Source organism: Palaemon carinicauda, chromosome 1, assembly GCF_036898095.1.
Source record: "Palaemon carinicauda isolate YSFRI2023 chromosome 1, ASM3689809v2, whole genome shotgun sequence".
Taxonomy (NCBI): Eukaryota; Metazoa; Arthropoda; class Malacostraca; order Decapoda; family Palaemonidae; genus Palaemon; species Palaemon carinicauda.
This window is the reverse complement of record NC_090725.1, coordinates 155,243,526-155,266,533: the sequence shown is the minus strand read 5'-3', so window position 1 is coordinate 155,266,533 and position 23,008 is coordinate 155,243,526. Positions and strand designations below refer to the sequence as shown.

Sequence of the window (23,008 nt, the reverse complement as noted above, 5' to 3'; positions counted from 1 at the left end):
AACAGATGAAATACTGCATTTTCTTGTAGGGAACAATGTTTATGGTTTATTGAGTTACTTTTACTAATTACCCTGTATCTATGAAAGTAAGAGGAATTTTGACAAAATATTTCTTATACACCTTCTCCATTACCATACGAAATTCAGTGAATATTTTCAGGAATTTGTGTTTTTCTTTCTATACCCCCATATATTGGCATTCCGGCCGGCCCCCTTAATGATGTTAAATTCAATATAACAAAAACTGAAATACTCTTTATAAACAACAAACCTAACCTTCTCTGCTCAAAGAAAGCCTAAGAAATGCTTGAATCAACTGCAATGGAGATTATTTCAAGAACACTTCCTTTAATATTTAACACAAACAGCCATTAGTAAATTGGCTTGTAAACCATGTATTTAAAGGTTTTTGTTTAATAGTCATAACAATGGGCTAAAACAGAGGGCATTATATTCTATAACAAGGTCATTGAAGACTTAAGATAATAAACAAAGCGAGAATGAACCACTTCCTCATTTTACGTCTTAACAGGCGTGTCCAGCTTCAATAAAAGCACATTCTTATTAAAGAAAAGTTTGTATTTGTGTAGGAACAAAGTGCCTTTGGTTCATCAATTCATCTTGATAAGGGCCTTTCCAGCCTTCATGGTCCTCAGCATGCAAATGCATTTTTCAACATCCCACCAGATCAAGCTTCAAGGATATACCTTCACATTGTTTGGATGGATAAGGTATATCAACACGGTCTTACTAATCTGCTACAGAACTACTACACGTCTACATCTGATCCTCAGCACTAGAAGCAGTGTATGTAAATAGGAGTTTTCCATGATCCTTTTGTTCAAATTTTATCATCATTAGGGATGTTTATATTTTAAAGGTTTAAAGGTTATTTGTGAATGACAGAGGCAAAGGACAGTGATAATGCCCTAAAGATTGACCATATATGCACATAAAATCAGTGCCAAAACCCCTTCCCCACCCAAGCTAGGAAAAGGGAAGGCCAGGCAGTAGCTGCCGATGACTCACCAGGTAGACTTATAGGCTCTCCCAAACCCTTCATCCTTAGCTCACAAGGATGGTGAGGTTGCAGACATTAAAGAAACTAACAAGTTTGAGCGGGGCTAGGACCCAGTTTGGTGATTACCAGGCAGGGATGTTTCCAATAGGCCACCACAATTAGGTACTAGTCCATTGACAAGACCTGCATACTCAGGTATGAACAATGATGCAGAGACAGCTCTTGATTTAAATGAATCAAAAGATTGCCACTGTTGACCCAGTACTTCTGGCACTATCCATACACTCCATCAAAGTTATGGCAATCCCTGGATCGGTACTTTATCACTCCAGAAAGGCTACTTCCCTAGGTAGTAGGTTGGCCAGGGCACCAGCTGCCCATTGAGATACTACCGCTAAAGAGTTATGGGATCATTTGACTGGCCAGACAGCACTACACTGGATCCTTCTCTCTGGTTATGGTTCTTTCCCTTTGCCTACTCATACACTGAATAGTCTGGCCTATTCTTTACAGATCCTCCTCTGTCCTCATACACCTGACAACACTGAGATTACCAAACAATTCTTCTTCACCCAAGGGGTTAACTACTGCACTGTAATTGGTCAGTGGCTACTTTCCTCTTAGTAAGGGTAGAAGAGACTCTTTAGCTATGGTAAGCAGCTCTTCTAGGAGGACACTCCAAAATCAAACCATTGGTCTCTAGTCTTGGGTAGTGCCATAGCCTCTGTACCATGGTCTTCCACTGTCTTGGGTTAGAGTTCTCTTCTTTGAGGGTACACTCGGCCACACTATTCTATCTAATTTCTATTCCTCTTGTTTTGTTAAATTATTTGAAGTTTATGTATGAAATATTTATTTTAAAGTTACTGTTCTTAGAATATATTATTTTTCCTTGTTTCCTTTCCTCACAGGGCTATTTTCCCTGTTGGGGCCCCTGGGCTTATAGCATCCTGCTTTTCCAACTAAGGTTGTAGCTTAGCAATTGATAATGATAATAATAATACCTGAATGCAGCTTTAAAGCAGCAACAAATGAGGTCATGGTCAGCAGTATAACTACAACACACTTATAAAGATGTAATCACAGATGATATCTTGAAGGATGTTTCATAGTAGCAGAATTCCCCTAAGAATTTTGCTAGTATCCTCACCTTGGAGGTTTTGATGTTAAAAAATGAGTAAAGTAAAGGTAGGGAGTATACCTACTTGCTCACCAGGTGACAGATTCTTGAACTTCGCAGACCACGAGGCAACAGATCAATTTCCTTGAATTATGGGCTGTCTTCTAAGGCACCCAAGTATTCACTCTAATTATGGCAGAATAATAATAGATGTGATAACTAACAACTCAACAACAGTGGATTACTTGAAAGCTCACAGTAATACATGGTCCAAGATGCTAGGTTAGTTATCATAGGACAGCCTCATACAGCCTCATGTTTGCTAGTGTAAGTTACAAAGTAGAAGCAATCAATCTCAGGAAGAAGAAACAGATCACCTAAGAAAAAAAATTATATCTACCCTGAGACAACCTGTGTGTGTAATTGCTGCCTATCAAACAATTTTTTTACAGCTAGAGTTTATATGGTAGTCTATGTGGAAAATGTCCAGAGGAGGCAGCTGAAATTATAGAACAACCTCTACTTGCCTGAACTGAATCGATTCTGCAATTGGTTAAATGCAAGGGGACTTAGCTTTTCAGCTAACATGGACTACAGAGCCACACTTTCATGTATTCGAGCTTTGTGAACAAACGTGAGTTCTTCAATAAACTGAAATTAAATTATCTAGTATTTCAAGATGAAGCTTTCTCAAGGTTTCATCAAGGCTTCTTGATAATTTTTTTTTTCTGGTTTTGAATTTACTCAAGTCATTGTACAAAAAATTACAATAGGCTGGATCTAACACTGATGACGGATTTTTTCATGGTATTTGCATTTCGGAGATAGGTCAGCAAACCTTCATACTCTTCTTTTATGCTAAAGGTTGGTTTTAAGAGAGTTTATTGTTCGTTCCTAACTTTACATTGAAGACCCAAACCATTAACAGTCAGGAATGTTCCACAGCATTCATTGTCATCCTTTTCCTTCTTCGTTTATCTACAGTATAACAAAAGGAACTTTAATTTCTATCCAGTGACAGCCCCTTCCCAATATCTTTGAAGACACCAAAAGAATTCGAATGCAACTTCCCCAGTCTGTTTCTCTTTGTAAGTACATGCAAAAACAAGGTTATAACCTACAGTGTTATGCAAGTCCCCCTGAAGAGTTTAAAGAAATATATCAAACAGATAAGTGACCTCACAAAACTCCAGTCCTTTAATGGAAAACCTAATGTAAAAATTCTAATTATGGTGATCTCTCTGCTTCCAATCTTGGGACTTTTTTGAGAATGACTCAATGTTGAAACACCCTTATTTGTAGAGAAAAGGCGCATGGCTACTTCTTATTGTTAACCAAACCCTTTATTCTTGTGACTACATACTGCCATATCTACTGCCATATCTATAAAGATGTTTTGAAACAACATGCATGTTTCTATGTGCAGTCAAAACATGACAACATGCTGTCATATCTATGAAGATGCTTTGAAACAACAAAATGGAGAATGAAAAATTAAATCACATACAATAGCAGCATAATATTAATGTCTCTGAGTTACCTCTAATGGGGATTGACGTAGATGGATGTGATGCATAGTTATCAATGAATGGCTCACCATCTACCAACAAAATAGTACTAGGCTCATTGATGTCTTGACCTGCACTGGAAACTGTCCTGCAAATAAATTTCAACAAATTGTCATTAACTTAGGAAAAAAAACTAATTTTAATGATACAATTTATCATTTTTATATACACCAGCATTGCCTCTATGCATAGTCATGTTGACGTCCACCACAAAATACAAATTTCATGTTCTCTTCCCTTGCAAAATGCATCCACCTCTGGGAACTACCAAGCAATCTGGTGGCAACCAACTAATCAATAACGACAGATTACTTCCTGTTTTTCAGATATCAAGTTGCAAACCCAACCATTAATCTCTTGACATTACAGTATTGATCAATAGAGTATATGAACATCAGGTTAATAAAAAAACAATAGATTCTATTATTAAAATTATTTTATCTTTATAAAACTTCCCTGATGGTCATATTGCTGATTCTTACACTCTGGTGGAGGCAGGATAGTGAAGGAAAGAGATGGGAAAGTAATAATCTAAAATTGATAAATTAACCACCACTTGAGTTTTGCCTCTGGGTTCCAGTTCTACACATACTCCCTATTCTCCTCTTAAAACTAAAGTCTCATATATATAAAAAATAAAACCTTGAACTATCTCACTGAGAAAAATAAAGGTATAACTTAAACTAAGTTTATGCAAATAGAGTAAAATCCTCATTTACACCATATCACTCCAGTTACCTCAGCACTTAATGCCTAGTAATTTCTGATAAAATGAGGCTTCTTTCAAATAAAGCCTTGCAAATACCCACAACGTAAACCATTGAATCGCTGTCAACCATTCTTTCCAAAAAATTTTCAAGCAATGAGCAGCACTGAACTACCTCTTTGTACATGTAAACCTTCAAGTCCTTCCTCTGACATGAAATGAACTCATTGTGTTACCTTGTCACTGAGCTCTTAACTAGCAATAAAATGCCATTTTACAAATGTTACCTAGGAAAGTCTAAATTCATAAACCCATCATGACATTTACACTCAATATATATCAGTGGTGTTTTCCAACTATACATCTCTACATCTCTATACATATCCCCACCTTTCCTCACCAAAATGGCAATGTGGCACAGAGTCTGATAAGAGTAAAAATAATCAATTCTGAAATAAGGTAGAGAAATAAAATAAACTTTTCTCCCTCAAAATATAATAGAAGACAACCTGCAATCTATAGAAAAGTCTATCTGATATACAGTGATTTCTAATGGCCAATTTGTTAGTCAAACAAAAACTGTTATATCCGTGATACCTTTAAAAAAAACTTTTAAAAATTTAAAAACAGAATCTTTATAAAAGTAACATTATTTCTTATATTACCCTAATTCGTTCTGATAACTGTAGGGAATTAAAAAGTAAAATGGCTGAGTACATTCTCAGCCCTGAAGAAAATAAGTTACATCATGAAACAGCACTTGATAAGACTAGAATATTAGGTACAGTCTAAACCTCTACAGTATTCTAGTAGCTTTACTCCATCTGTGACCAGATTGTGGAATGATCTTCCTAATCGGGCAATTTAATCAGTGGAACTTCAGAAGATCAATCTCATAGTGAATGTTTTTATTTTGAACAGGCTAACATAAGTCTCTTCATAGTTTATATATGACATCTATTTCAATGATGATGATGATGATGATGATAATAGCCTACACAGATAATTTCTTCAAATCAAAAGTAAATTTTCAAAAATTTATCCAAAATATTTCTTATTTCTCAACAAGGGATGGTTGGATGTCAGAGGCATTTAACCAAGGAACACACTCACTGAAATTTTAAAAGAGTACCGGTATTACCCAAGGCAGATAAAATGAGGGAATTTTTTTTCCTATCAAAAGGTGAGAAAGATCATAATGGACTTGTAAGTTCTACTAGACCCATTATTATTACGGCATAAAGCCTTCAGAGTAAAATATCAATGGCCTCCTACCATTACTTTATCATCATTACTACTATTATTATTATTATTATTATTATTATTATTATTATTATTATTATTATTATTATCATCATTATTATTCTTTTGGTAGTAGATCCTCTTGAAGGCATGTTTGTGTGAAAACAATAGCGGTCTCAGTATCATTAATTTTACAGTCTATCTTCTTGATAGCTCGGATGATCTTTACTGGATCACTGCGTTCTGCCAGTAATTAAGCAAGTCATTCTTCATGGTTGGGAAATCAAATTCATGATATGTCTTAGTCGACTATTTAATACAGAGTTCACAATTTAGGTAAAAAAAAAAAAAAAAAAAGTTATCAGCGACAAGTTTCAAGAGGATCATCTCCCTTCTTCAGGCTGTAGTGGAATGAATGATACGATGCTAACAACGTTCTTTTAAATGGCAATGGTGGCTGGGATTGGTGTTAGGCATGCTGTTTGGCCATTGATCAGGGTGGTCTAGGTTTGGTATGTCTTGTCCATTGGTAATTTTTTCAGATGTTGTTCCTTGGGCAGGAACATACATTGGGTCGTATAGAGGGATGGTTTTTCTCACTGTATGAGGAGAGCTTCAAGGATCCTAAGTCTTCTGCTGTTAGGAGCACAATCACCTCACGTTTAATGTTGTGGTTGTGCACCAGAAGAGCATGAGCTCTTATTGTTTCTTGCTGAACATGACAGACAGAGTCTCTTAGACAGTCCCATAGGGGTCATTCCTATGTAACAACCAGGGCATATGTAGGAATAAACCACATTGGACTGCCTAAGGAAGTCTCGAGTAGGCAGAGTTGGGTTATTCCTTATGATAAGGGACCTCATCTTCGCCGTCTAGTGGTAGATTATAAACTTGGTCTCGGTGTTCACATCTTACGGGGGAGATGTAGTTGTTGAAAATGTCCTTCAATGCTTTCTTGTCCCTCCGGTATTCTTTGTGCATATACCCTTTGTAGTATAGGTTGATGATGGTGGTGTCCTCGGTTCATTGATCACCCTGGTACCAAGTGTCCAGTGCTAGCTTGACCTTGCGGTTTACTTGCCTGTTTGAATAGCCATTATTCACAAGGACCTTGGTGAAGCGATCAAGTTCTTCATGTGTGACAGCCCAGGCGGAGCCACGAGTGAGGGCCCTGCAGACATAGGCCTTATACCTGGCAGAACATTCTCTTTCCTCATTGAGGCATAATGCAAGGTTGATGGGCTTGGTGTAGACACAAGTGTTGTATTCTAAAGAACTCGGCGAGGTGAGGACATCTAGTAAGGGCAGTTGACCATCATTGCTGAGCTCCACAGTGAACCTAAGGGAACTGCACTCCTCAAACATCCTGCAAAGAGTCTCATTGTTCTGGACGGAAGGAGGCGTGATGAAGGTATCATCAATATATCTCACATACACATTAGGTCGTTGTTTGCGTGAGAAGACCTTTTCTTCAATAAATTCCATGTAGAAGTTGGCAAACAGCACACCAAGGGCAGAAACCATCACCACACCATCCTTCTGTATGTATGTGTGGCCCCTGTTGGTGGTGAAAGGGGCTTTCCTGGTATATATTTCAGGGAGGGAGCGAAAGGTTTCCTAAGGGATGTTCAGAGTTAACGTAGAAGGGTCCTTGTAGACTTTCTCCAAAATCAGGTCAATTGTCTCTCCAACAGGAACATTAAAGTGAAGATGCATTCAGTGGATGTTGCCAGCATCGTTTTACCCATTCCACTACTGCCTGAGGATGGGAGGTGATCCTTTCGAAACACTTCACTGATAACAGTTTTTTTACCGAAATTGTGAACTTAGTAATAATTACTCGTTAAGAATTATCCTGAACTTGACTTCCCAATCATGAAGAATGATTTTTGCTCAATTACTGGAAGAGCGCAGTAATCCAGAAAAAATCATCTGAGCTATCAAGAAGATAGACTGTAAAATTAATGCTACTGAGGCAGCAATAGTTTTCAACCAAAATTATTTTTATTAATATTATTATAATTAATATTATTATTATTATTATTCTTATTATCATCATCATCATCATCATCATCATCATCATCATTACTATTATTATTATTATTACTATTATTATTATTATTATTATTGTTTCTAATACTATTATTATTATTATTATTATTATTATTATTATTATTATTATTATCAATATTATTATTATTATTATTTCATTAACGATGATCACTGTCTCAGTAGCATTGATTTTACAGTTGAGCTTTTCTATTGCTTGTATTTTCATTTTTGCCTCAATACTACTTCTGCCGCAAACTGTGCTATGTTTGTCATTAGTAGGGGGGAAGCCAAATATAAAGAAAAATTTTATAATTCTACTAAAAGTAAAGTCGTCGAAATTGGCACAATAAAGTTCAGCTGCTACCCATTACGAGATGGTGCCAGGTGTGTCCTCTCATCACCAGGTGATATCTGGCTGAAAAGGTGTTCACCCACAAGCACCGATCACCTGCTCTTCCATTGGCTGAGGCACTCGCCAGTAGGGGTTCCATCACAGTCAAGCCGATACTCCGCTCATATTCACTTAAGTTGGGTGGAGTTAGGATTTGAATGGGTCCAGGTAGGGCTCCTGATATGGCGCACTGATTGGCTAATGAGCTACCTGAGCAGGTTTTAGAGTCAGGCAGGCTGTTTGGCTGGTCCGAGTCTAGGTCCAGGAAGTCCCGTGCGGCTTGCTGATTGGCTGAGGTGCCCACCAGGAGAGTCTCAGTCACAGGCAAGCTGCCAGGCCTCTGATCGCTGTTGTCATCGTCTCCGTTTCCAGGTCCTAGGAACATTCCCCATCAACCTTTAGACACCGACGATGACAACGGCGATCAGTGACCCAACAACTTGCCTGTGACCGAGACTTTCCAGACAATTGCCTCCGCCAATCAGCGAGCAGCTCGAGACTTCCCAGACCTGGACTCTGAGCCCTGCCTCAACTGATTCAAAGCTTGATACCCCCCACCTTTAACATACATGAGCGGAAGTGACCTGATTGTGCCAAAACCACTCCCGGCGAGCACCTCAGGCAGTGGAAGAGCAGCTTTGGCCAGACCAGATACTTGCTCCACAAAAAAGCAATTCAGTGACCAGCGTCAGACGTGACAGCTTTTCAGCCGACATTGGCTAACAATGAATGGAGATACCCAGCAACCCCTCATAACATGTAGCAGCCGTACATTACCGCACCAACTTCAACAAGTTTGCTTTTAGTGATATTATAGAATTTTTCTTTGTATATTAGACTCCCCTACTAACGACAAACATAGCACAGTGACTGACGCAATACAGTACTGAGGAAGAAAGGAAAATAGGAGAAATAGAAAACCTCAGCTGTAAAATCAATGCTACTCAGGAAGCAATCCCTTTTAATGAAACATGCTTTAAAGAGGGTCTATTACCAGAATACTATTATTATTATTATTATTATCATTATTAATATTATTATTATTACTTCATAAGCTAAAACCCTATATTCATATATATATATATATATATATATATATATATATATATATATATATATATATATATATATATATATATATATATATATATATATATATATATATATATATATATATATATATATACATATATATATATATATATATATAAAATATATGACATATATATATATATAAATATATATATATATATATATATATATATATATATATATATATATATATATATATATATATATATATATATATATATATATATAAAAATATATATATACAGTAGGGTCCCAAATTATACGTGCTCGAATTATACGATTCCCCTTTTATGCGATCGCTATTTTCCAAAAATATATTTTCTGTATCTGCGAAGCTGTTCAAAGTCTGCTAGTCAAGGACTAAAAAACGTATCAAATATATTGTCTTTTTAAGTCTATTGGTAGCCCTAAATACGGTGATTTATAATAAATGTTACAAAAAAATATTGACATTACATCTTATTAACATAATTTCATAATAAAAAGCCTATTTAAGGATAAAATTCCACAACAATGAAATCAACTGTTAACTGTGAGAGTCCAGCTGACAAAATGTAAACAGAATTGTGGTTATGTTCTCGGCAATCTTTATCTTTCTCTAACCTTTCGATAATTTTAATGGTAGTGTTAATGATGGTATATTGAAGCATTATTTTTGTTTAGTACAGTATATATAAAAGCTTTATTTTTTCCTTCGGGCGTTCAAGGTTTTCACGAGTAGACTGGGTTCGTTTATCGGCAGTGAATAGTCTAAACTTCGGTAACGAGTCGGCAATATTTTGTCATATTTTAAACAGTATACATTTGATTTGCAAAGATTGGTTTTGTAGAGTACACGGTATAATTATAAAAAAAAAAAAAATTTCTCTCTCTCTCTCTCTCTCTCTCTCTCTGTAAGAAATAAAACCTTAGTTCACATATGGCAACCTGAGTTTAAGAATGAAATTAACATGACTTTTGTTAGTTCTGGCGATCAATTCCTCAAGAAACAAAAACACGGCATTCGATTACAACAGCTGATTCTCTCTCTCTCTCTCTCTCTCTCTCTCTCTCTCTCTCTCTCTCTCTCTCTCTCTCTCTCTCTCTCGAGTGATACAATACTTACAATTAGATGAAGAAACCAAAATCAGTTTTCTTAAAGTGTCAATCAAATACAAAACGGAAAAGTTATACCATGTATACATCGGTATACATAGCTTAAAATACGGCATCCAATTTCTTCAGCAAACCACTATTTCTTGGGAAACATCATTTTATTCTAGAAAATTGCTACTCGTTAAATAGTTAATTGCATATCAAGAAAGCGTGTACTTTTGTTTTTAAATTTTGGATGTGTTTTAAAAATCGAGTATTGTTGACTTCTTTTTCTTTTACTTTTGGCTAAGATCAGATCAGCTGACGTCTAGCTGCCGGTCTCAAGAATAGGCGCATACGAATACAGTAACCAAGTATTGTTTATACCATTTCTTAACTTATTCAAAACATCTATACAGTTGATATTACATAAGCACCAATGTGGATATTACATAAGCACCAATGTGTTATAACCTATCATATTTTTTGTTTAGTACATTCAAAACTCTCTCTCTCTCTCTCTCTCTCTCTCTCTCTCTCTCTCTCTCTCTCTCTCTCTCTCTCTCTCTCTCTCTCTCTCTCTCTCTCTCTCTAACAAATGAAATCTTTGTTGCTTCACAAAGTTTGTTACATTGAAAATCAATCATGATTCAATTTTCCTTACTTTCTCTAATCTCGCACCATCTCTGTCACATCGAACGTTATAGCGGCAACTTAATTGTTCCATAACTTTAAAAATCGGCCTAGTGCTTGCTTCTTCTCTTACTTTTTTATAGATGGTTTCATAATTGAAGTGGGTACAAGTTAACTTATAACTAAAGTTAGGAAAAGTATTTTGGATATGGAATGGACAATGATCTTTAGTACCAGTTTAGAATTATCGCAAATTATCATTCTGTAATTAGCGGCAGTTTGTTATTGTTGATTACTGTAAACGCAAAAAGAAAAAAAAAATAGTTTTCCTGCTTTGCTACGTATGTAGGAATTTATACAAATATGGTAAATAATAATTGTAATAACATATTTACTAAAAGCTTTTAATATCATTATTTATCACTTTGATCATGCGTGTTTAATGCCTACGTTTGTTTATTATGATCGAAGATGGAGCGTACAGTAAACGAATGGAAGGTTTCCATTTCAGGCGGCGTCATAAAGAAAAACATAACATTATATGAATGGCATTCATTTCATTTATTTGGAAGTTCTAAGAAAAATTAAGTAGAACATTGGTAATAGCAAAATCAACATATAATCAATACTTGGTAAGATTGCTGTCGATGCAAAAACTAACCAATACACAGATGTGTAAATGCGTCTGTTTCTTCGTTATGATCAGATATAAACGTAAACCAAACAATGGTTGTCGTTTTTATTGTGCTTTTTGGCGTGTTTATGAAATGCATGATATAAAATCGCCTTTATTTTGATAATTCTAGATTTTCAATGATACAACAAAAGCTAGTCTATAGGGTGATGGTTTTGCTATTCACCAGTTGTCTTATACAATAGATATGACAAACATTAAAATTTGTCTGTATTTTGGGTCGTGTTATAACGGGAAATGTATGGTGTTTACACCCATCCTGGTTTTGATTTTAACGTTTTTTCAAGTTATTAGAACTTTAAAGCATATCAAATGTTTGATTTATTTACAAGAACAATTTGATATTATAAAAAAGATGCAGTATAGTACATAGAAAGTATTGGAAATGGGTAGTAAACACGTTTGAATAGGCAAGTTGCTGGTTGCCATGGCCCCAATGGAATTATTTCTGTTAGGTGTGTTTCAAAATATGCGATTTTCCATTTATACGAGGTAATTGATCGACCAAATTCTCGCATAATTCGGGACCCTACTGTATATATATATATATATATATATATATATATATATATATATATATATATATATATATATATATATATATATATATATATATATATATACTGTATACATATATATATATATATATATATATATATATATATATATATATATATATATATATATATATATATATATATATATATATATATATATATACTGTATACATATACATATATATATATATATATATATATATATATATATATATATATATATATATATATATATATAACAAATTCGTAAGTAATTTGTATTTTTCCTAACCATACAAACCTTAGCTATTTAATATGGGTAATTACTTTCGGTGTAGCTGAAATGACGAGCCATTAGAATTTTAACAAGGGTTTACTACCCCACCGCTAGTTTGCGGGGGGTAGGGAGGGGTAGCATGCTACACTCCCCCCACCCCCTCACACACATCTGTGCTGAGCTCACGTTGCTTAGAGGTAGGACTTCACGGGGGACAGGGCAGGCAGGCAAGTTTGATTAAATAGCTAAGGTTTGTATAGTTAGGAAAAATACAAATTACCTACGAATTTGTCATTTGTTCCGTAACTGAAATCCAAACCACGCTATTTAATATGGGTGACTCAACCCTTAGGTAGGGTGGTAAGTCCCAGCCATTACTGGCTTTTGGTTTTTTGCCCGGGTACTCAGTATCAGAGTGTGTCGGCACTCAACGATAAGGAGTCCCTGCACCTCGCTAGCACCTTGCTCTGCAAGGGCTGCGGCCTACATAAGCTGTGTGTGAAGGAATGAAGTGTGACTCGTCCTTGGAGGTTGACCTGAAGTCCTTTAGATGGAAACTTAATGCTAGGACTCTCCCAATACCACCTCGTCAGGGTATGGGGACGTGACAGTATTAGCTTAATACAGTACTAGGAACACAAGGGAACATGGTTTACCTGCAATGGTTTGAGGTCAGCTGTGCTGAGAACCCAGGATGCTGCTTTCCCCAAGAGAGGGGAGGATGAAGAAAAGAATAAGGGCCAGACATATCTTTTCATTAATGCAGACTAAAACCGGGTAACAATGCCCTCAACCTTCTGCTACTTGTCCAATAAGGAGCCTGAGGTTTAAACCAGCTGTCACTGAGTAGTTCTTTTTGAAGGCCAGGGACGTAGCTATGCCCCTGACATCATGTGCTCTAGGGCGACGTGACGGAGGAGGGTCGGGATTCTGGGACAGATGGATTACCCTACGAATACAAGCTGAGATAGTGTTCTTGGTAACCCCCCTCTTTGTCCTCCCAGTGCTTACAAACAATGCTTGCACGTGAGGACGAACTGTAGCTGTTCTCTTAAGATAGAGCCTCAGATTCCTTACTGGGCACAGTAGGAGATGGTCTGGGTCATCTGTTACAGAACGAAGACTCGAAATTCGGAAAGAGTCAAACCGAGGGTCCGGCACCCCCGGATTCTGAGTCTTAGCAACAAACTCATGGACGAATCTGAACGTTACCTCCCCCATCCCCTTAAATGGGCGATGTCATACGAGAGACCATGAAGTTCACCAACTTGTTTGGCCGAAGCCAAAGCAAGTAGGAACACCGTCTTCCAAGTCAGGTGACGATCTGAAGCCTGGCGTAATGGTTCGAAGGGAGGTCTCTTAAGAGACCTGAGAACTCGAACCAAGTTCCATGGAGGAAGTCTCACTTCCGACTGAGGGCAGGTAAGTTCATAACTTCGTATGAGTAGGGAAAGTTCCAGCGAAGAAGAAATGTCCACTCCTTTGACCCTGAAGGCTAGACTTAAGGCTAAGCGATAGCCTTTCACTGCCGAGACTGGAAGGTGCATTTCTTCTTGCAAATACACGAAGAACTCTGCTATTGCTGGAATAGTGGCATCGAGTGGAGAGATACCCCTTCCACGACACCAACCACAGAAAACTCTCCACTTCGCCTGGTAGACCCCTGTGGAAGACTTTCGCAGGTGTCGAGACATCCTTTCCGCAACCTGCTGTGAAAATCCTCTCTCTGCGAGGAGATGCTGGATAGTCTCCGGGCGTGAAGCCGAAGCGAAGCTAGGATCTTGTGAAAGATGTTGGCGTGTGGTTGTTTGAGTAGCTCGTGTCGTGGAGGGAGTTCTCTCGGGAGTTCCTTTAGGAGTTGCAGAAGGTCTGGAAACCATTCCGCGTGATGCCATAGCGGAGCTATAAGGGTCATCGAGAGATTGACCGATATTCTGGTCTTGTTGAGTACCCTCCTCATCAGACAGAACGGGGGAAAGGCGTAAACGTCGATGTTGTCCCACCGTTGTTGGAAAGCATCTTGCCAGAGTGCCTTGGGGTCCGGGAATGGGGAGCAGTACAGCGGGAGCTTGAAGTTCAACGCTGTAACGAACAGATCCAGAGTCGGGGAGCCCCACGAAGTCAGGACTTTGTTGGCTACAAGACGATCCAAAGACCACTCGGTACTCACTATCTGAGACGCCCTGCTCAGACTGTCGGCGAGCACATTCCTCTTGCCTGGAATGAAGCGAGCCGATAGTGGAATCGAGTGGACTTTGGTCCATCTCAGTATCTCTACTGCAAGATGGGATAGCTGCTCCGAAAAGGTGCCTCCCTGCATGTTGATGTAAGCCACTACTGTGGTGTTGTCGCTCATCACCACCACAGAGTGACCCGCCAGGTATTGTTGGAACTGATGAAGGGCCAGGAATACGGCCTTCATTTCTACCAGATTTATAAGGAGGCACTTTTCTGATTCTGACCACAGGCCTGAGGTCCTGTGGTTCAGAACGTGGGGCCCCCACCCTTTCTTTGAGGCGTCCGAGAACAGCATCAAATCCGGGGGAGGACGAGAAGATCCACTCCCTTTCATAGGTTCTCGTCTGTCACCCACCACTGAAGATCCGTCCGTTACGCAGGACCCATAGGGACCATGACGTCCGGGGAATCGTGTCCTTGATTCCACCGAGACTTGAGTCGCCATTGCAGAGATCTCATTCTGAGGCGACCATTGGGAACTAGACGGGCCAAGGATGAGAGGTGACCGAGGAGACGTAACCACGATTGGGCTGGGAGTTCGTCTCGTCTGAGGAAATGATTTGCGACCCTCCTCAGCCTTGCTATCCTGTCGTCTGACGGGAAGGCTTTGTGGAGATTGGTGTCTAAGGTCATACCTAGATATATCAGTCTTTTAGTAGGAAGCAGAGAGGACTTCTCGAGATTTACCATGATCCCCAGATCTTGGCAAAGTCCCAGAAGCTTGTCTCGGTGTCGAAGAAGGGTCGACCCCGAGTCTGCTAGGATCAGCCAGTCATCCAGATAACAGAGGAGACGGATGTCGATCCTGTGTGCCCACGATGATATCAGGGTGAACACTATGGTGAAAACCTGAGGTGCTGTGGAGAGACCGAAACACAGCACCTTGAACTGGTAGATCTTGTTGTCTAGGCTGAATCTTAAGTACTTCCTTGAAGACGGATGGACTGGGATCTGGAAGTACGCGTCCTTCAGGTCCAGTGTACACATGAAGTCTTGAGGTCTCACTGCAAGTCTGACCGTGTCTGCCGTCTCCATGCTGAACGGGGTCTGCTTGACAAACCTGTTCAGAGCTGAGAGGTCGATGACTGGTCTCCAGCCTCCAGACGCCTTCCTTACAAGAAAGAGTAGACTGAAGAAGCCTGGGGATCCGTCGACGACCTCTTGGAGAACGCCCTTCTTCAACATGGTCTTGACTTCTGCCCGAAGGGCTTGCCCCCTTGCCGATCCCATGGCAAGGGAGCTCAACGACACTCGATTCGCGGTCAGGGGAGGTAGAGACGTGAACGGAATTGGCCCCGAGTTGCTGCCACCTGATCGCGTAACTTTGTAGGCATCCCCCCACTGGTGGACATGTAGGGGGACTGCCAATCCTAGCGTTTGCGGCCTCGGCCAATCCCTCTAGGATTTTTCCCTCCCCTGGAGGACTTTTTGCCTTTCCTGTCTTTGACAGGAAAGGGCTTCGACACCGTTGTCTTTGCTGCCACTGCTGGTTTCGTTGTTTTGGACGGGCGAGGTTGTTGAGGTGCTGGAGGTTTATAGGGCTTTGATGTAAGAGCCCTATGTAGGAGAGAGTCCTAGTTGGACTTCCTCCACCTCTCAGCCGCCTGTTCCACGTCTTTAGGCTCAAACAAATTCCTCCCTAAGATGGAAGAATGTCTGAGCCTGCTGACCTCGGTGCTGGGACCTTCGTGTGAAATCTCTCAGACACCGCATCTCGATGCTTCAAGATGGAATTAGCCCACAAGTTCGAGACTTGGTGGGCTAGAAACTCGATGGTATGAGTGCCTGAGAGAAGGAAGGTCTCCAAGGCCTTCCTGGTAGTCTCCTTGGACAGGTCCTCAGATCGTAACAGATGCCGAGAGACCCTAGCCAGATGTCCAGCCACGAAGTTGCCTGCATGGCACACTTCGCCACCTTCTCCTGACTGAGGATCTCCGAGGCAGAGAAAGACACTTGCCGGTTGGAGAGTATCTCTAGAGGGACTCCCCTGGTAAGCTCTTCCACAGAGTGGTGTAAGGGAAGAGCTAAACAAGACTCCTCCATGATCTCAAAGTACCTCCTCTGATGGACACGAGGAGGCGGGAGGAGTTTGTTGCCGGCGCTGGAACGGCTGGAGGAGGCAAGCTCGGACAGCTGGCCCTCAACCTTATTTCTGGCACTCTTGACCCCTTGGAACCAAGGCAAAGCCGCACTGGCCTTAGGGGGTTTTTGAGTGCCGAAGACTCGGTCCAGGACTGTGTCCTTGCCCTCTCGAGGGGGAATCTCAGGATCCACGAACCCGTTGAGATTCCTCATCAGAGTCAGAACTTGCCAGAACGCATGTTCTGACTCCTGTAGCTCTCCTCCTGTAGGGCTGGCAGCAAAGTCTCCTGTCCCCAAAGGCTCTTCTTGGGGGGACTTGTGGACGTTCTCTGTGGGTTTGGCTGGCTCTGGTCTTATCCTCGAGGACGACTTTGGGACAGTCTTAGAGTCCTTCGACTCCCTCCTGGAAGGGATACAGGACTCCAACAGCGATGGCGGGAGGCTCTTCTCTACCCCTACCTGAGAAGACTTCTCTACGCGAGGTGGGGTTTCTCCCATTGGTGCGATGGGAGAACGCCTCACCTCACGTGAATCCCGAGGACGGGATATCCTCATCCGAAGGGGAAGGAGAGAAAGTCTGGGGGGAGAGGGAGCCTTCCTCAAAAACTTCCGAGGAGCCAGCTTAGCCCTTGGAGAAGTCACCACGTCATCGACTCCTCTCTTCCTCTTCAGGGGGGTCGAAACTGCCGCTGATTTGAGGCCCAACTCAGAGAAAGCAAGCTTAAAGGCCTGCATGACAGCTCTGACAAGGGACCCAAACCATGGCTGCTTACTGACAGCGGCGCTGTCAGAGACTCCCTCTGGAGGGAAAGGGATCGCTCGATCCCTAGGAGTAGAAACCACAACAGGGTCTTCCTGAAAAGAAGAGGAAGAAGGAAAGTTCCTAGACCTATTCGGTGTTCTCCCGCCCTCCGGCGAACGCGCGGGTCTGCGCTTGCGGGGGGGTGGGGGGTGGGGGGTGGGACGTGGGGGGACGTGGGGGGGACGTGGGGGTGGGACGTGGGGGTGGGACGTGGGGGGGGGGGGGGGAACGTGAAGACGAAGACCTGGTCGCACGTGGTCCTACAGCCTCGCGCGTGGGATCGCGCTGGGAATCACACAGAGAATCGCGCTGGTGGTCGCGCGATGGGATTTTGCCTGATTCGCACGCGGGCGATCGTTCGCGCGTGCGCATGTGAGAGCGGGCGCGCAGGCGCGCGTGGGCGAGCGAGGGCGCGCGGGCGAGCGAGGGCGCGCGTGGGCGAGCGAGGGCGCGCGTGGGCGAGCGAGGGCGCGCGTGGGCGAGCGAGGGCGCGCGTGGGCGAGCGAGGGCGCGCGTGGGCGCGCGTGGGCGAGCGAGGGCGCGCGTGGGCGAGCGAGGGTGCGCGTGGGCGAGCGAGGGTGCGCATGGGCGAGCGATGGCGCTCGTGGGCGATGGAGCGCATGGGCGCACAGGTGGGCGAGCGATGGCGCTCGTGGGCGATGGAGCACATGGGCGCACAGGTGATCGATGGCGTGCAGGGGTGCGTTCTGGAGAATGCCGAGGGCGCGCAGTAGGTTAGACAAGCATTCGCGCGCGAAGGCGATTGCTCGCGTGCGCGTGGACGCGCAGGATCTCGATGAGCCCGTGAGGGTGATAACGTTGGGCGCGCATGCGAAGGCGATTGCTCGCGCGCGCGCGTGGACGCGCAGGATCTTGATGAGCCTGTGAGGGTGATAGCGTTGGGTGCGTGCGCAGGGGATATATCCCTTTCGCGCGGGTGCGCAAGAGGGCACACATATACAATAGGAGAACGCGCAGGGCGAGCGTTGGTGACTGCGCGTCGGTGTTTGCTGGCACGTTGGAGAGCGCTGGCGAGCAGGGGAAGAAGGTATCTTCCCTCCTGCGCCCAGATCCGAAGATCGTGGGCGCACTGGAGAACGTTGGCATGCAGGCGAGCGCTGGCGCCTAGGAGATCGTGGGCGCGCAGTTTCGCGCTGGCGAGCAGGAGAGCGATGGTGCACAGGAGATTGATGGCGCGCAGGTGAGCGCTGGCGCGTAGTCTCTGGAACAAGTGCTCGCTGGTGCGTTGTCTCCGGAACAGCAACGTTAGAGCGCATGCGCACAATTGCGCGCTGGCGTGCAGGAGAACCTTGGCTTACAGGGGAAACCTGGCGCTTAAGGGACTTTGCCACAATGTGAGAAATCCCTTTTGCCCCGAAGGGACCGTTGCCTGTTTGATAACAAGATGCGTGGGCGCCCACAGCGCATCGGTAGCCAGGAAAGGCGACGGCAAGTCAGCAGGTCTGGCAGGAGTAGGAGATCGCGAAGGATTAGCGGAGAGCTCCAGGAATGCAGCTGGAACGGTCGGTGAACGACGGCGGACTGCGGCGAAGAGGCGCCTCCTAACACCCTTGTGAGGTGAAGGAAGGCCTCTACGGCGGAGGGGAAGGCGAGCCTTACGCCTTATATGCCCTCTGGGGGCAGCAGGTTGACCGTCGGCAGTCCTCCGAAGAGGAGTCTCTCTCAGTGAACTCCCCCGAGGGAGAGAATCACCTGCAGGAGAGACCATTGGACTTAGTACCTCCCTCGAAGGATGTTCGGAGGGGGGAACTAAGCCTTCAGCTACATCAGCAACAGGAGCAGAGGTTTGAAATAACTCATCAGAAGCCTCAGCCACAACAACGTCGACGATAGATAGAGGATCGACCTCTGCTAAAGTCGGCGACTGTTTGACAGCTGCCCCTAACCTGATTATGTCAAACAGGGCTTCCTTGGAGGGCGAGCCCTGAATCCCCAAGGAAGCCCAAAGCTGTAACAGATCATTATTAGAAACATTCACATTAGATACATTTAAATCCTCCCCCGGGGGAAGAGGAGCTGCCTTGCTATGGGAGGCAACTCCTTCTCCCAAGCCCCGAGATCGGTCAACAGAAATGCGGCCTACGCTACCACTCGACGGCCTCTCGGAAGAAACCGATCGAGTGGGAGCTTCGGAGGAGGTTTGGGCTACGGAGGAAGAGTCCTTCGGATTTTCTCTCTTCAAGGACGCCCTTGAAGGAGAAATATCCCGCTTGGACTTCTTCTTCCGGCGCCGGGAAAACCTCTCCCGCTGGGAGGTAGACCACGCTCTGCACTCACCACATACGTTATCTCTATCACACCGTTGGCCCCTACAGAAAAGACATAAGGTGTGTGGATCCGTGTCGACCGCCGTCATATAAGTTCCACAAGGGCGGTCAGGTAAGCCGGGACACTTCCGCATCGCAGAGGCCAACTTCCAAACAGTCTGTCAAAAAGAAAAAGCAAACAAAGATTAATGGCTGTCAGTATAGGCGAGGGTGATAGCGGACACGACCTAGCACCCGAGCCGATAGCAAAGTGAGCTCAGCACAGGTGTGTGAGGGGGGGGTAGATAACTACCCCTCCCTACCCCCCGCTAACTAGCGGTGGGGTAGTAAACCCTCGTTAAAATTCTAATGGCTCGTCATTTCAGCTACGCCGAAAGTAATTACCCCTATTAAATAGCGTGGTTTGTATTTCAGTTACGGAACAAATTATATATATATATATAATATATATATATATATATATATATATATATATATATATATATATATATATATATATATATATATATATATATATATATATATATATATATATATATATATATATATTATATATATACACACAAGGTATACCTCACCTTACATCTGTAATGGGTTCCAGGAGAGGCGACTTAAGTTGAATTTACTTGTCACTCGGCTAAAACACAAACAACCCTTCCCAGTTCTGCATTTTGTTTATAAATGCAAATTAAATATTATATGGTTCATAAGATTCTATATAAGCTTACGAACAAATAAATTTAACAATTAATTTACTACCAAAATGAGGTACTCTAATTTTACGAATAAATGTACAGTATATCCATACATGCGCAAATTTAGATATTTACAGTACATTGTCGGCTATTTTAATGTGAAAATGTTTTGCTCTAAAATAGTATAAAATAGAAAGATTTTGTAAGGTTAAATAAGAAATTAAGTTATCTAAATTATTTTGCAATAGTATGAAATAAATTTAGTTGCTACCTTTAGCAATATTTATATTCAATATTTTTGTTTACATCGTGTAAGTGGATGGCTCTGGATCGTCAGCGTCAACAGCTGAGTCACCTTTTGTTGTTCTTTGATACATATTTTAATAAGAAACTGGTCGAGTTCGTTGAACTGTGTTCATATTTTCTTCAAGGATTATATGATAGGGATCAAAATCATATAAACAAGACTGTTAACTTTATGTGAGCACAATTGGGATACAGTCGTGACCTTGAAAACAGCTAACAACAAAACCAAAATAAAAACAATCTGTAACTGCTGTTAAGATATATCTTGGATTGATAATAGAAAGGTTAAAAACTTATTAAACTAAGTTCAGATAGCATAAAAAACCAGGATTATTTTAGACATCTTTCAGTACATACAGTATACATTATGCTGTTAGCTAAAGCTACAGATCAGCTAACGAAATTGAATGAGTTTAAATACCAGCCTACTTTCGAACACAGGGTTAAGAAAAGTAAAGTTTATATTGTGTATAGTATTTTACTGACATATTATATAGAAAAAAAGATTTCTGTTAAATCTGTTGTGTGTATATTAAGGCACCCGAGAGAGAGAGAGAGAGAGAGAGAGAGAGAGAGAGAGAGAGAGAGAGAGAGAGAGAGAGAGAGAGAGAGAGAGAGATGTGTGTGTGTTACAAGGATTTTGGAAGTCTCAAAAGACTTTTTAGTCCATACAGGGAGAATCCATTTGCTCTTTGGTAGAGCAATTTAGTCTAAGCATTTAGAGACTTCCTATTATCTTGTCTAACTTATTCTTACACTTGTTTACCGTGTTACTGTTTACTACATCTGCTGGAAGTCTATTCCAAGTATTTGCTATTTTGCATGTAAAGAAATTGCCACATTGAGTGGTGTTGTTTTCTTTTCAATTCCAGTTTGTATCTGTTAACTCTGGACTGATTTGTGCTAAGCGTGAATAGATTGTTGTAATCGACGTGTGTTATTCCTTTAAGAATTTTGAATGTCTGTATTAACTGTCCCCTTAGTCGTCGAGTTTGTAGATCAAATAAGTTAAGACGTTCCATCCTCCGTCTATATCCAAACTGCCTTAGTGTTGGGACTAGTTTTGTGGCCCTATCTTGTACTGCTTCCAGTCTATCTATATCCTTCTGAATACTTGGAGCCCAGAATTTGACTCCATATTCTAGATGGGGTCTTACTAGTGATGTGTACAGCTGTAGTACAGTGTCTTTCTTTCTGTATTTGAATTGTCTCTTTATGTAACCTATTACTTTTTGTGCTTTCTTTTCAGCTTTTATGCTGTTTGGTGACCTTCAAATCTTTGCTGATAATAATACCGAGATCTTCCTCCTGCTCTACACTTTCTAGTTCATTACCCAGCAGTAATCTCGTTGTGGGTTACTATAATCTATGTGCATGACTTTACATTTCCCAGAGTTGAAAGGCATTTGCCATTTCCTGGACCATTCTCCTGGCTTCTCTTAAGGCTTCTACGTCTTCTGAGTTCGCAGCATTTATGCCTAGTTTAGTATCAGTTTAGTATCATCAGCAAAATTGGCTATTCTACTAGTTAATCCTAAATCTATGTTGTTAATGTAGATCAGAAATAGCAATGGACCTAGGATGGATCCTTGAAGTACTCTACTTGTAACAGCTTCCCACTCTGAAGCTTCTCCATTGATTACAACTGTTTTCTGTTTGTTAGCCAAACTTCGATCCATTCAGTTGGCTCGTCAATCATGCCTAGTGCTCTAATTTTGACCATTAATTTTTTATACAGAACTGTGTCAAAAGCCTTTTGAAAATCTAGGTATATGATGTCTATTGCCCTGCTTTTGTCATAAATGCTAAACATATTGTGGAAACTTTCCAAAAGATTTGTCACATATGATCTCTTTTGTCTAAAACCATGTTGGCTGTCAATCAGAAGATTGTTTTTTTCTATATGTTGTGATATTTCTGTTGAATCTACTATAATTGATGAAAAAAATTTTTGGAAGACACTGAAGTTAGACACAAGTCTGTAGTTCCAGGTTCTTCTTTTGGTCCCTTCTCGTAGATTCGAGAAACATTGCCTAGTTTCCATCCTTGTAGTGCTTGTCTTTCGTTGGCTGTCTTTCGGAACATTTTGTAAAAGTGTGGGATTATGTCTTCTAATTCTATAATCCCTCTTGGATGGATATCATCTGGACCTAGTGCCTTAGACTTACCGAGTCCTTTTATTTTCTTTTTG

At 41.6% G+C, this 23,008-nt stretch overlaps 1 protein-coding gene across 5 annotated transcripts in view; it reads right to left on the bottom strand.

Annotated features, from left to right (window-relative positions):
• Hsf (Heat shock factor) overlaps positions 1 to 23,008 on the bottom strand; it is a 562,710-nt gene that overhangs the window by 259,172 nt on the left and 280,530 nt on the right. For all 5 annotated transcript variants that reach the window (XM_068385887.1, XM_068385865.1, XM_068385876.1 and 2 more), the window contains exon 7: positions 3,682 to 3,797. In XM_068385887.1, coding sequence (XP_068241988.1) covers positions 3,682 to 3,797 — 116 coding nt within the window. The remainder of the gene's footprint in view (positions 1 to 3,681; positions 3,798 to 23,008) is intronic.